At 31.8% G+C, this 13,641-nt stretch overlaps 1 protein-coding gene across 1 annotated transcript in view; it reads left to right on the top strand.

Moving 5' to 3' along the window:
* Nucleotides 1-13,181, top strand: part of LOC119676853 (cadherin-99C-like) — a 31,628-nt gene extending 18,447 nt beyond the window's left edge. The window contains exons 4-7 of the mRNA XM_038088111.1: nucleotides 5-97; nucleotides 519-641; nucleotides 10,673-10,852; nucleotides 13,074-13,181. Of these exons, the coding sequence (XP_037944039.1) occupies nucleotides 5-97; nucleotides 519-641; nucleotides 10,673-10,852; nucleotides 13,074-13,181 (504 nt within the window). The remainder of the gene's footprint in view (nucleotides 1-4; nucleotides 98-518; nucleotides 642-10,672; nucleotides 10,853-13,073) is intronic.
* The last annotated feature ends 460 nt before the right edge of the window (nucleotides 13,182-13,641 follow it).

A 13,641-nucleotide genomic window follows, 5' to 3' on the forward strand; every position in this document is an offset into this window, starting at 1 on the left:
GAAGGGGAATCCAATATTTTTCTTGAATGGCAAAAAGTTGCAACTCTTGCAGCCGCTCGATCGTGATGAGGAAAACCTAAGTCACATTGTATTTCAAGTAAGTAAAATTAAGTAAAGCAGCAGCTCAAGCGCAAGACAAAAACTTCAAATGTTAATAAAGAATTTTAATATTAAAATTACCTGCCCATAAAATTGAAATAAGTAAGTTTGCCAATTACATGTAAAATAAATTGAACCCGTTATTTTATAGACGTGTGGGCGCTACTTGATTATAATTGATGGGTAGCCAGCCAGCTTAAGTAATTTCTACCGCAGTGGTTTTTTGCAAGTGTTACTTCAAACCAACGATTTCTGTTTCAGTCACAGCTGAGCTATAATTAAAATGTCTGTCTCATGATACTCTTGTGTTGCTAGTAATCTTTCATACATTTTTATACATTTTTATATATTTTATTGCAATTTAATACTTTTTTATACTACTAATCTCTGCGCCTTCTTACATTTCTTGCTGCACATAGGTTTCCTGCACAATACGCTCCTCTGGTAAAAAACGCAACATTCCGATTATTGTTCGCGTGTCCGATGTCAATGATAATGCACCACGTTTCATGAACACGCCCTATGAGGTCACTGTGCCCGAGGTAAGTTACACAAATTTAACAACAACAAAAAAAAAGCAATATAGAATGCTTAGAAAAAAATTTCAATTGAATTGTTTTATTAACTGAAAAAATCGCTTATGGCAGAGTTTTTACAAATATGCAACAATGATTGCATTCTCGAAGGCATACAACGGAACTATTTTCAGAGTTGTGGGTGGCTTTTATTGTATAAATATGTAACGGTTTTACCGCCCACATTTTGGCATTACCTGAAATTTTGATGTGTTTAGGCAGTGATAAAAATCTTTGTTATTTATATAAAGAAAAATACTCGTAAATATTGTGAAGAGAATAGAAATACGAGTGTGATTATCTTATGGGTTTTTATAAATGGAAATATTTCAGTAACACCACAGCATTGAGAAAAAAAGCATTATTTTAGAATAAAAGCATTGAATTGATTAAATAAAATTTAACAGTAGTGAAAGCATAACATAATATGTACATAACATAAAATGATTGTTGCTGGACTTAACATGACTGCGATTTTAACAGCGAAATTGCGATTGTCGGCAAGAAAATAATATTTATTCATTTTAATTTTTTGCTACTAACAAGCTGCTTTATTTCTACTTACAAAAAGTGCAGTTTTGATTTCATAACAATCGTTTTTAGGTAAGTAAGTAGGTTGAAGTGGCGACCTTATTTCCAAAAAGCCCACTTAAGCTCAAATGATGGCCCATTGTGGTATCACAGGAATAGCATTGGTACGTAGATATGTTAGATTTAAATCAGTATACAGCCAATGTCGAGAGGAAAACCAACATCACAGAATGACAGTTCAGTCAGATCGCTGAGAAAAGGAAATCCGAAGATTTCTTAATCTTCTTCTAGCTAAAGAAGGACACTGACATATACCATAAGATGGAGCCATAACCTCGCCAAAAATCATTATAGGGTGAGGTCGCAGTGTCCCGTCAGCATAGATACCGTAGTGCTTAGCAGGTTTCGCCTTAGTTGAAGTAGCTGACCAGTTCGTTTTTTGTCTAGATTAGACCAAGTCAACCTAAATATCTGACAATGAGGTTCATCAGCCCAATATTGCTTGGCTTTGCTAAAGTATTTTTGTTTACTTACAAGTTTAACTGTAGCCAATGGAACACCACTATCTGATAATCGTTATTAGTGTTTTAAGATATTTTTGGAACTGTTTGCAAAGTTATTTTTAAATACCAAATACACTTACACGTTGACCATATTTGGTAACTAGCACTTATTAAAGTTGTACACTTCGAAATTAATTACCAATGGTATTATTATTATTGTTAGGGGATGTAGCACTGTGACCGCCGGGTCTATTGTGCTCCCTTCTGGACTTAGATCTATCAATATAAAGTAGTATTGAACCTACTTTACAAAGTTTTATTGACTCTTTCGTAAGAATACACATTCTTGGGAGCCTATACCGTATAAGCAAATGGTAATAGTAACCTATTATCTGCTAGAGCTAAGTGGTGATATCAAAAATACATCACAGAAATACTTAATATGTTTTTATAATATCACAAGAACTGTTAACAGTTTATTTTGCTATTTGCTGAAGTAACAACTTAAAGTAGTTCATTTGAGTTTTTTATGACTAAGAAATTTTATATATCAATTTTTTATTCTTTTCTCAAATACCTTTTTCTACATTTAGCATAATTTCAGAATTTTTTTCAATTGATTGGTGCTGCTAGACACTTAGCAACATTCTCGTACACATAAAAAGCAGTATCATTGCACAAGTGTCATGCGCCTCGTGTGATTACCTGAAGTGACAGTACGTATGTTATGTACATCTGCATGAGGAAGCCAGTCTTCGACCTACTTTACCAAGTACCGCAATGTGTACATTGGAAGAGTTGTTTTTTCTGCTGATTATTGTAAACAAAAAAGTCGAACACATAAATAAGTTAAGAACGCACAAATAATGTTGCCGCGTGCTATTTACGGCAACATTCAACAATTCATTACATTTCCGTGATGTGTTTGTAAACATTTGTAGGTTTTGTGTGGTGAAGAAAGACCAAAGTAACAAATGTTCCAGTGTGGCTTTACTGTTAAAGTGTCAAAGGAAATGTTGAATTGTTAAATTGTTAAATAGTTAAGTCACTTAACAAACTATGCTGATTACTTGCAAACCGTTAATGAGCCATTTTTAATAGCTGTCAGAATCTGACTTTAACTGTTTCGTGTGTTTCGTGGTGAACAATCTTTTTGCATTTATAAAAAGTCTTATAAAAAAAAAAATTTAAGCAAGATAACGTTTTATCTTAATTTTAACTTTCTAACTATTTAACACAGTTGCAGAACAAACATACACTTACCACTTTAAGGCTAATTAAATTAAAGTTTAAGTTTATTACTCCGTGGACTTCACTCGTACCTCAGTAACAGCTATTAAAACTTAATTGCACAAGTTGGCCTATCAAATCCAGTCAATAATTAATTAAATAAAAAAGCTTGGTAATTTACATAAGCAGTGCGACTCCTTCATATACAGTAACTACTCAAGATATACAAATATCTTTTAATACATACAGATCTATTGCTGTAGAAGTGTAAGCGAGTGTTTTGGTTAAGCCGTCATTTAGATGATATACATATATCATCTGGTGCATACATATCACCGAACATTACCACGTCTCTCAACCTTATGTTGATTTCTTCATCAATTTTTTTTTTCTTTCTATATGTATCTCAACACTCTTTTACATTTAAAATTGTTTGTTTTTTTAACCAACAAATTTTTAAATAAACTTTTTATGACTTCTGTTAAAGTTAATGACTTTAGATTTAGTTATTCAACAGTTCCGCAGCAATAATTGAAGGTAAACTGCAATTTGCATTAAATTTATTTGTTTTATGTTTACGATGCATAATACTTTAAGTAATATTGCACTGTTAATAACAATAATAAAACAATTTAATTAAAGTTAAATATTGACAGTGTAGGTCTTAAGTTTTTTATTTTATGTGTAATTGTGTAAAAGACTAAATAGTCTTATTTTTAAAGCAAGACAACAGTATGAAATATTAGAACTATCATCTTTGTTAACCTAACTTCAGACATCGACAAGTATTATTATAGTTAGACTATTAAAAACTGTTACTAATCATAGAAAATATTTTAGAACTAACGAAGAACTCATTTTAAAGATTAAGCAATGTGTTGTATCTGTGAATCTTCGGATCTATGAATGCTTTAACTCAATATGTATATATTGCGTTTATAGGCTATTAGGAGTCACACTAGGTCACTTTTGGGGTGTCATTTTAATAAAAGTTATTGGCTTAAAAATATATAATTGAATATATTATGGCATTATGTTTTAATATTGGCTTAAATACCATAGGAATAGGAATAAACGGGGTACCAGCTCCCAATGGAGCGGAACACTGTCACCATGATTGATCTTTTCTGCTGCAACAGACCCTAACCGAACAGAAGACATTCCTTCTTCCGAATGAATGGCAGAATGTCGGCCGTTGAGAACCTCCTAATGTCAGAAGAGGAGAGTGGTTTTCCACCCAGTGAACTCACAGTCACAAAGAATGTGACTGGAAATCTCGTCTGCTTCTGAGCAGAGTCAACAATCTATCTCTTCGGGCAGACCAATTTTGTGAAGGTGACAACGCAGTTGATGGTGACCCTTTAAATATCCCAGCAGCAACTTCAAATCAGTTCTATATGTAATTGAATATATTGTAGCATTACGTTTTAGTAGGTAATTGAAGTTCTTCACACAGGTTTCCTCACACATCACCTTTAGCATAATATTCATCAAGTTTACAACCCTAATTGTTTCAAGCCAATCAAAACCTTTTTACTTTCTTTAAAAAAACAAAGTAATTACTTAATTAATATAACTTTTTTAATAAGTTAAAAGGAAAAACCCCTTTTAAAACGGTTTGCGAGATTCTCTTGAAATAGTTAATGTAGTTTTCATCTGTTTCATCTGTTATAACCACAATCAAATATTTTTTTTAAAAGAAATTTTGTTTTTCCTCAGAATTTATTTTCCATGTGATGATTGAGTCTACAGTATCCCTTAGGTAGTTCAGTGTGAAGTTTAATATCGTTTCTGCTAAGGTTAAGGATAGCGTTGACTTTGATGTGTTCAAGTTCAATGAATCTTCTTGATAGCCGCATGCCTGTTTAGACTCTTCAGCGTTCAAGAAGACTACATTTCTCCCGTTCACATATTAAGTTATTTCTGAAGCTATTTATAATCACGTAGAAGAGCTCTGGAGGAGCACATGCAACCTTTCTTTACTACGAATTCTACCATTTCATCGCTCTATCATCATATAGTATTATGTATATAATTACTATATTAGGTATACTTAGTAGAGAATTCTGTAGAATTCTGTAGAAGTCTTTAGAATAACACTTGAAGAAAAGATTAAATATATATTGTATCACTGACCAGTTGTCTACAAATAAACAGTTCATACAGAGACTTTCTGAATAAGAATAATAACGATCATACCAGCCAAAGAAGCACACAGAAGCTTCTTCTGAAACTGCTTCTTACGTTAATCTCCAAAAATCCTCTTTCCATTTGTTGAAGTTGTTGATGTTATGAGTTAAAAATAAATGTAGCATATTTAATATATGACCCTGATTTCCTTTAACAATATTTATAATAATCCATGAATAGGACGATAAAATTGTAACAATTATAATATTTCTTTAGTTTTTTATTTTACTCAATAAATGTATTTTCTTCTATTACCTTTCAAACGGTTATGGTTTATATCAACCAAGTAAAGCATATGTCTTCCTGAAAATTATTTGTGAACATCTTTTCTTGATTGCCATAAAATATTTGACATACAAAATGCAGGCTTCGAAATTTGTCTCTGCCTTTGTCTCTGCTCGTTAATCGATAATATTACAACCACCTTGTATCTGAGATCAACAACATATGATTGCAATTTAAATATGTTTAACGGTGACAGTAAATTTAAATATTGCAAGCGGACGGATACAAATACCAACGGCAGCAACAATGCGACAAAACATTGGCCACGACATGCAATTTGTGCAGATGCAACCAAGTGAAATACTTAAAGAGGATTTCGTTCATAAATTATTCATATTGTTTCAGTCACCGGGAATACGAAAAATATCTACAACATGCCACATTGAACAATTTTTTATATTGTTTTTGCAGTTGTTCAACAAACTTTTGCATAAAATCCTAACACACAAATGCCGCACTCACGTCCGAGAGGAAAATCAAAGAAGCTAGCTCTCCCTGCCATATGCCATAAAGTTTATCGTTATTGTAATTTATATGCCACCTTTTGTTGTTAATTTATCTGTGGCATTAATATTGTTACCATCATTGTTGTTGCTGTTGCTGTTGTTGTTGCTGGTATTGTCTCTGCGCAAAAATGTGCTGCCGCCTTGGTAGCAACACTAAACGCATGTTATTTGTATACATTAAACTTTTACCAATCCTTTTCTGGATAAGATACGATAAGCGACTGAACAGTGACATAGTTGAAAACCACTTCAAAGGAGCAAATGTAGTCAGAGTCCATTCTCTTGTCTTCAACGCTTAAGTGCTGCATCTTCAATTTCACTGCTAAGCCGATTTCCTTATGCCGCCATCGTGTGTTTAATGATGCTGCGATTGTGGGTGATGATGTCATGACACAGTTGCATAGAAACCGATCCTTTCGATTTGATAAAGCCTATAATTTATGGTTCAGCATGGCAAATTGTGTAAAATACTTGACAGGCTCATTTATTAAGGGCAGTGCTGAGGAATTTGCTTGAACTTGAAGACTAATGTTTAAAGCTGGAATTTTCAATGATCTTTTGAAAATTCATAATATTTGAGTAAAATTAATTTTTTATTAATTTTAGAATTAATTAAATATGCTACTGTCACTTCAATAATATATACAGAAGAATGATTATTATTATTTGATATAGTGACAACAGTGACCACTATGCGGCCCAAAAGAGGTGTAGAACCATCGATCAACCATTGTGTTCTGTATAATTATGTAGAATATTGTTAAAGTGTTTACTGTATGTCTTTAAAGCAACTTCTAAAACATTTTCGCGGCAGAGCAACGAACCAATAGCTACTCGAAGGACTCTATGTTTATTATAAGCGTAGAAATCATCTTTGGTGTTAACGAAGATATTGTATGAAACTATTGATATCGTAGTCCATACTTGGCAGCATTATTTCAATGCCACATATCAAAGAAAACGGTCATCCAAGATTTCGTTTGTTAAGTGTAACTGTCAGGTTTTACAATATGAATCTCTTAACTAACACTAAACTTATTAAAATTGCGAAAATCTACTAACAAACTTGGTGACAATTTTTCGCATTGAATTTTTATATTCGATTTACAACTGGGGGATATATCAACAATTAACACTGTCTTAGGGACCATCCAAAAGCAGCTATTGAAACTCTACTGGAATGACTACATAATATAGCATTTGATCTGAAGGTATGATACATAGGACTCTCGTAAATTGAAAATAACAAAGTTTAATCAATAAAAATATATTGTATCATATCTGCTGTAAATTCTCTGTTTTAATCGCTACACCCACATAATTAACAATATTTTTTGCAAGAAATTAAAAATATGTGCGTGGAACAAATCTAGTTTGAACAAGACAGTATCACAACCCATATAATACGTCCCATTGTGACATTGTTACACGAAACTATAATGTCACGTTTAGCGCTATTAATTAATAATCAAAATCATTTGAATGGCCGCAGTAATATTGCCAACGAAATTAGTACAAATCTTCGGAAATAACCTCAAAAAAATCCATTTGCTGAAAGGTTTCGTAGAGAATAGTTGAATGATGTTAGATTTCACACCTAATTGCACATATGTTAAAATAAAAGATTTTTTTAACATTTTCGGAACCATAAAGTGGATAACCCAGTCTTAGTTCTCGATATCTCTGGAACTGAAACTTTGTAAACATTTTTATTTTTAAAATGCTTAATAAATTTATTATCGTATCGTTGTAGATTTGTTAGTATTAAAAATATTCTTGACGTTAAGAATACAAAATTGTAAATCGTTCTAGAAAATTGTTTATTATTACTTAATCACGAGAACAAAATCTGAAGGATTTGCTATTATAGAATACTTAAATATACCAAAGCAGTTTGGCGGACCATACACAACACATAACGATTTCGGTGAAAGCTGGCATAAAATTCAGTTATCTAATGAAATCAAATGAATAAATTGAAACTAACTAAAATCTTCCAAATTTGTTTAAGCTTAAGGAAACAAAGCAACGGCAACTCATTCTGCTCCAAAGTTCAGAGTTCAATCGCTTCAAGTTATTTGCCTTGCCTTGTTGCCTTAGCCGAGCTGAGCTGAGCTGAGCTGAGCTGAGCCTCACCTCACAGCTTATCTCGTTCTGTGCCTGTTTTGACTCGTAATTGCAACTCGTTGAACTTTGTTACTTTTCCTACACAAAACAATGCCGTTGGAGCGAGGCACGTAGCAGCAAGTGGCAAGTTGCAAGTTGCAAGTGTGGGAGAAATTGCTCAACAGAGCTTAAATGCAAAATTTATCAGATAGTTTTGCGGTTGGCATTTCCTTTCAATTTCTGCATTTGTACGAATATTGCAAAGTTGAGATGCTGCAGGTACCAGAAATATTCTTCCGCAGCCTTTAATCTTAGCGCTCGTTTGGAATATATATGTGAACTCTTATCCACTTACTTAGATGAGATGCACTTCTCTTCTTAAAATATATTTCAAAATTCTATTAATTATTTTCTCACTTATAACTTTTTTATATAGTTATTTTTATTAATTTTTTATTTTAAAATTATCTGCAAAATTTGTAAAAATTAAAAATTAATATATGCTGTCAGTTCGATTAAGTCAATTCGCTATAAAGAGACATATAAACATTTAGACATGTTAGCCACATTTGGAATATATATGTGTAGGTTTACACTTGCTCTAAATGAATTTATTATTTTCTCGTGCCTTTCATTAAAAATCAAATCCCTTAGAGCAAACAGTAACAACTTCGTTCCTCAATTAATTATCAGTTTCTGTCTCATCTGTTTAACTTAACAGAAGCAACTTACAAGTGTTGTATATAGAAAAGTTATATCTACATCAGTCTCATAAATAAACATAATGCAATCTTGCATATGCCATCTGACTTCTTACATGAAACACATTTTCTCATATCAGTCTTTTCATGCCGAACACGTACTCAGTTCAAGAATTACTTGCAAAGTTTTTATTGCTTCGTCTGCCAATAAAAGATGGAAATGCAGTTACTAAAACGGAAATATCAACTATTTCCAGCAATTTATTAGTACGAGTATCATTGTTGAAAAACAATTTCTGTATCAGAGGCATTTGTATTTGGTGCAATCATCAATTCCCTCCGCGAGCAATTATAAAGTAATTTTCTTTACCAAATCAGTACTTGCAGTTTCCTAGAAAACAGACGGAACACATAATTGAAATAACAAAATTGTTTTAAACATTTTTTTAACGCAGCAAACTAGAATTAAATTATAAAACATTCTTAAAAGTATTTTCTTAGTTTTTATTCTCTATCTACAACCTGTCAATATGAGAGGCAATCCTTATAGTATGAAATGAATATACTGCATATCTCATAAATATATATGTATGAGAGAGAGAGGTGTTCAAAAAACAACCTATATACAAACCCACGTCCCTATATTTTTTATTTCGGGTATAACTTTTTCTAAACATATTCCTCCTTCTGACTTAATATACTTTTCAATAAAATAATTAAATTATTCAATAAATTCCGTTTTGATACTCCACATCATATTATAGTTTAGATATGAAATTCATTTCCAACATAATACTTTTTTCTTTTTATTTTCACAAATACTTGAAGTCGTCCGATGAAATAATTATTTAACATAATACAGTTACAGCTCCTGTAACAGGCAGCAGAAGTTGTTTTTCAAAGCAGCCTACATATATGACGATTTCTCCGAAAGTATAATAAATTTGAATATGGTTCTTTGCTCAAAGGAATGTTATCAAAATTTTAAGCTCTAAGTAATTAACTGAGAACTATAAGAATCGACCAAGAAGCTTGTTATAGGCTTTCAAATTTAATTAATATTTTCTCATATTAAACTACATATTAATCAGATATATATCTATATATCTAAATGCATAATAAAACAAAATCCTAAGTCGAAATTATACCTTATTCGCTCCATGGGGATCCCAATCCCAGAACTCGTAAAATTTCATAAGAGGAGCTAATTTAAAACAAACCAGACAACCTAGCTCTTTTGTTATGTCTTAGTTTTTATGTTAATACTTCTGTAAATGGTTTACTTACAACTATATTTGACAAGAGAAAAAATTATCCAATTAAAATGTAATTATTGGTTCATAATTTTATTCAGAAATTCTTGATTTTTCCGTATTGCATGCATAAGTGATATATGTGAATCCATATTTGTAGCACCACCGTCTAGCTTAATTCTTTATCTGAGGCTGTTTATATTATAAAATTCCACAAGTCTATAGTATTTTATATATATCGCTAATCACACTAACAGTTATTGACAATTAATTAATTTTTAATTTATATAAGTCCAAAAGAGTCGAGTACACAATCTAAGAAGAATACTTCTCACTTGAGAGTTGACAAGTTTTTTTTCAAACAAAAAGTGCAGATCGACAATCGATTTTTACAAATCCTCATAAAATTATGATATGTGACGACCATAAAATGAACTTAAACACAGAATTGATGTTAATGTTAATAAATTCCATTAAGATTTTATAGTTCTAAACAAATGATAAGGAATATCTAGAAGATACGTATTAGGCAAGCCCTGCCATTCGCGATTAAACTTGTGTGTTTCCATATTCTCTGCATATTCTCTGCCATTTAAAGCAAGTTTCTTGTCATTATTGTCATTATTTTTATGCCATAGAAAATAAAAATAAATTAATATTTACTGCAAACTTACGTTCTTACGTTCTTTACAGAGCACTCCAGTCGGCACAACAATATTTCGCAACATACAAGCTTTGGACAAGGATGCCGGTGTTAATGGCCTGGTGGAATATTTCATTGTCGAGGGCAATTCAAACGCTACTGAAGATGAAAAATTGACAACTGCCGACGGCTATGGCACATTTACAATATCATTTCCACATCAGGGACAGGTGAGTCAGTTACCTCATATAGCAGACAAAACCGAATCAAATCAAGTTTAATTTACCTAAGCAATAAATCATTTTGAGTTTAATGCTTCAAGTGCTCACAGACCAGAATCGTCTAAGTGTTTGTAATTCGAGTATTCGAGTATTCGAGTCTTTGGCTTATCTAAGTCAAATGCTACCTCAACTAAATCTTCTGCTCAGATCACGTTTACAAGGCATTTGCGCCCACAGCAACATTGGCAGTGTTGTTTTACTAATGCAACAATCGTGCGCTTAATCAGCCAAACGATCTCATTTAATTTGAGTCCAATAAATCTACTAAATCCACTGACGGTTCGTTTGACTCTGCTAATGCGTTAATATCTCAAAATTACTGCGTTGGCGGTTTCGCTTTTGGCAGCAGCAACTTGGATTACTTTCAATTGACATTGAGACCAGTAATGATTTTTGGTGTGAGCAAATAAAGTGCTATTCACAAATATCAGTGACAAAAACGAATAATTTTATTATAATTTAGCAAAAATGAGTTAACGAGATAAATCAGTCACACATTGGTAGTAGCTTTTTAACTTTTTCAAGTGCAAATTCCCAAAGATATTATCAATAACAATTGCTTTAACATTTTCGAAGTGAAATAACATTAGCAACTGACCAATTATAGCTTAATATTCATGTAATTTATACATTTCAACCTATTTAATTGAAAATTTTTATTTGATTGGTCAAGTTTCAAAATAAACTTATATGACAATGACACTAGTCTCCTCAATCACATCTTGATAATATGTACTTATTTATAACTCTTTAATATAACTTTTTTCAGAATCCTAAGAGATAATAAAATATCATTTAACAACCATATTTATCTGAAATTCAGTGCTCCTAATATTCTATGTTATACGACATTTACTTATCTCTCTCAATATTCAGTCGACTTGAAAGTTCTTATGTGATTCCTTTAATCACATTTTTGAATGTCTTTTAACACTGTGAGTTCAGATCTCCATACTTCGCACAACGCTTACTAAATATTTCAAACCCATTCTAATGACCACATTGCAGGCCCTTTGTTTTTGACCCTAACTGCACTCAATATATCATGTTTTTGTTTATATATAACTAATATATCTGAACATTGAAAACGTACTTTAAAAAAAAATTCTAAATAAAACTGAATGGTTGCGTATTCAACCGTATTTTGGACTATGACTAAGACTAAGATTTTTTATGATGGAGAGAGGAGCAATACATCAGTAAATACTATATTCTATACTATGTATTTACTATATATTGAAATATATATATTCTGTATATTCTGTATCTGCAAAAATAGCAAAGACAGACTTATGACATCCTTTTTACTTCTTGAATATGATAACGTTTAATAGGAATAGCAGATTGAATTAAAAAGTGCAATTCTCTTCATAATCAAACAATTTCAGCGCACTTGTTTTGATATACTTTAGCACACTCTCGACTCTTAAGTCTTTGTGTTTGTCTTCATTCTGATATACCATGGAACTGTTTGTATATGTGTCAGCATAATATTCTGATAAATTTGGAATTTTGTGGGTGAACAGTATTGTCATAAGTAACACTGCCATAAGTAACACCTAACCTAATCTATTTGCTTATAAAGTAGAAGTTTATTTATTTTTTATACTCAACTTTGCTTGTGTTAATGGTTTCAAAGCATTTAGAGTTATCTCTCAAACTAGCTTGACTGTTATATTCTCGAACCAAGTATATCTTCTCTCAAAAACTCTACCTAAATATTTAACATTGTCATCCCATTCTATTTTCAAATTATTGATTTTTATTTTCCTTGGATTTTGATTTCGATGTCTTGTGGTGAATATAGCCTTCGTTATTATTTATCTACGTACATACATATGTTTACCCGTGGTTCTGGAATATTTCTAAGAATCATGTCTACAATGCTTTTAAAATATTTTTTAAAAAAACTATGCTAAGATATTTTGCCAAACATATGTAAAAAATCACATTAAAGTTTTATTAATTATCACATTCTTGTCTGCTTTGTACGCACTAATTTCTTAACGTCGTTTACTGGAGGTTAAAAGATGTGTCTCTAGCTTTTTACAAATTTTCGGAGTTGAAGTAATCTAAGAAAAATATTTAACAATCTGCGTACAGTTATTTTTTATTGCTTACATTGTACCCTAAGCGATTATTTTATTTAACCATCTCTTCCTCATTTTAGGTTACTGTGGCCAAAACACTGGACTACGAGAAGATACAACGTTATTATCTGACAATCGTGGCATCGGTAAGTTCCAATAAGCATATAAACATTTTTATGGGGCATTAAATCTCAAACAATAAAACTTAAGCACAAATTGGGAGGCTGATCAATAAAAATGTTAAAGATTCCCTACAACTGTTTTCAACCACAAGCAACATATCCACAAGTAACCACAATAGTTGAATTTGCAATGTCACTCACTCTTAAAAGAAGCACAATGCAGTGGTGGATCCAATGCGAATTGTAACGGTACCAGGTTCTGTTGGTATGTGAAGGTTGTATTTGTGCATCAAAGAATGTCAGTAGAATAAATTATAAAATCACTTCCTGGATTAATTTGCCATGCAATAGCGTAAAACCATAAATCGCTATGTGAGCATAAGAATTTTTTACGCTTCATTTATCTGGCCACAAAAGCCACAAAAGCGAGCAACTTTGCTTGCAGGGAAAGCCTATCTGCCGGACCAAGCAAATAGCTACGAAATCAAATAACATTATACAATTGCTATAGCTTATACTTTTAGCG

The sequence above is a fragment of the Teleopsis dalmanni genome, chromosome 2 (assembly GCF_002237135.1).
Source record: "Teleopsis dalmanni isolate 2A chromosome 2, ASM223713v2, whole genome shotgun sequence".
In the NCBI taxonomy this organism is placed as follows: Eukaryota; Metazoa; Arthropoda; class Insecta; order Diptera; family Diopsidae; genus Teleopsis; species Teleopsis dalmanni.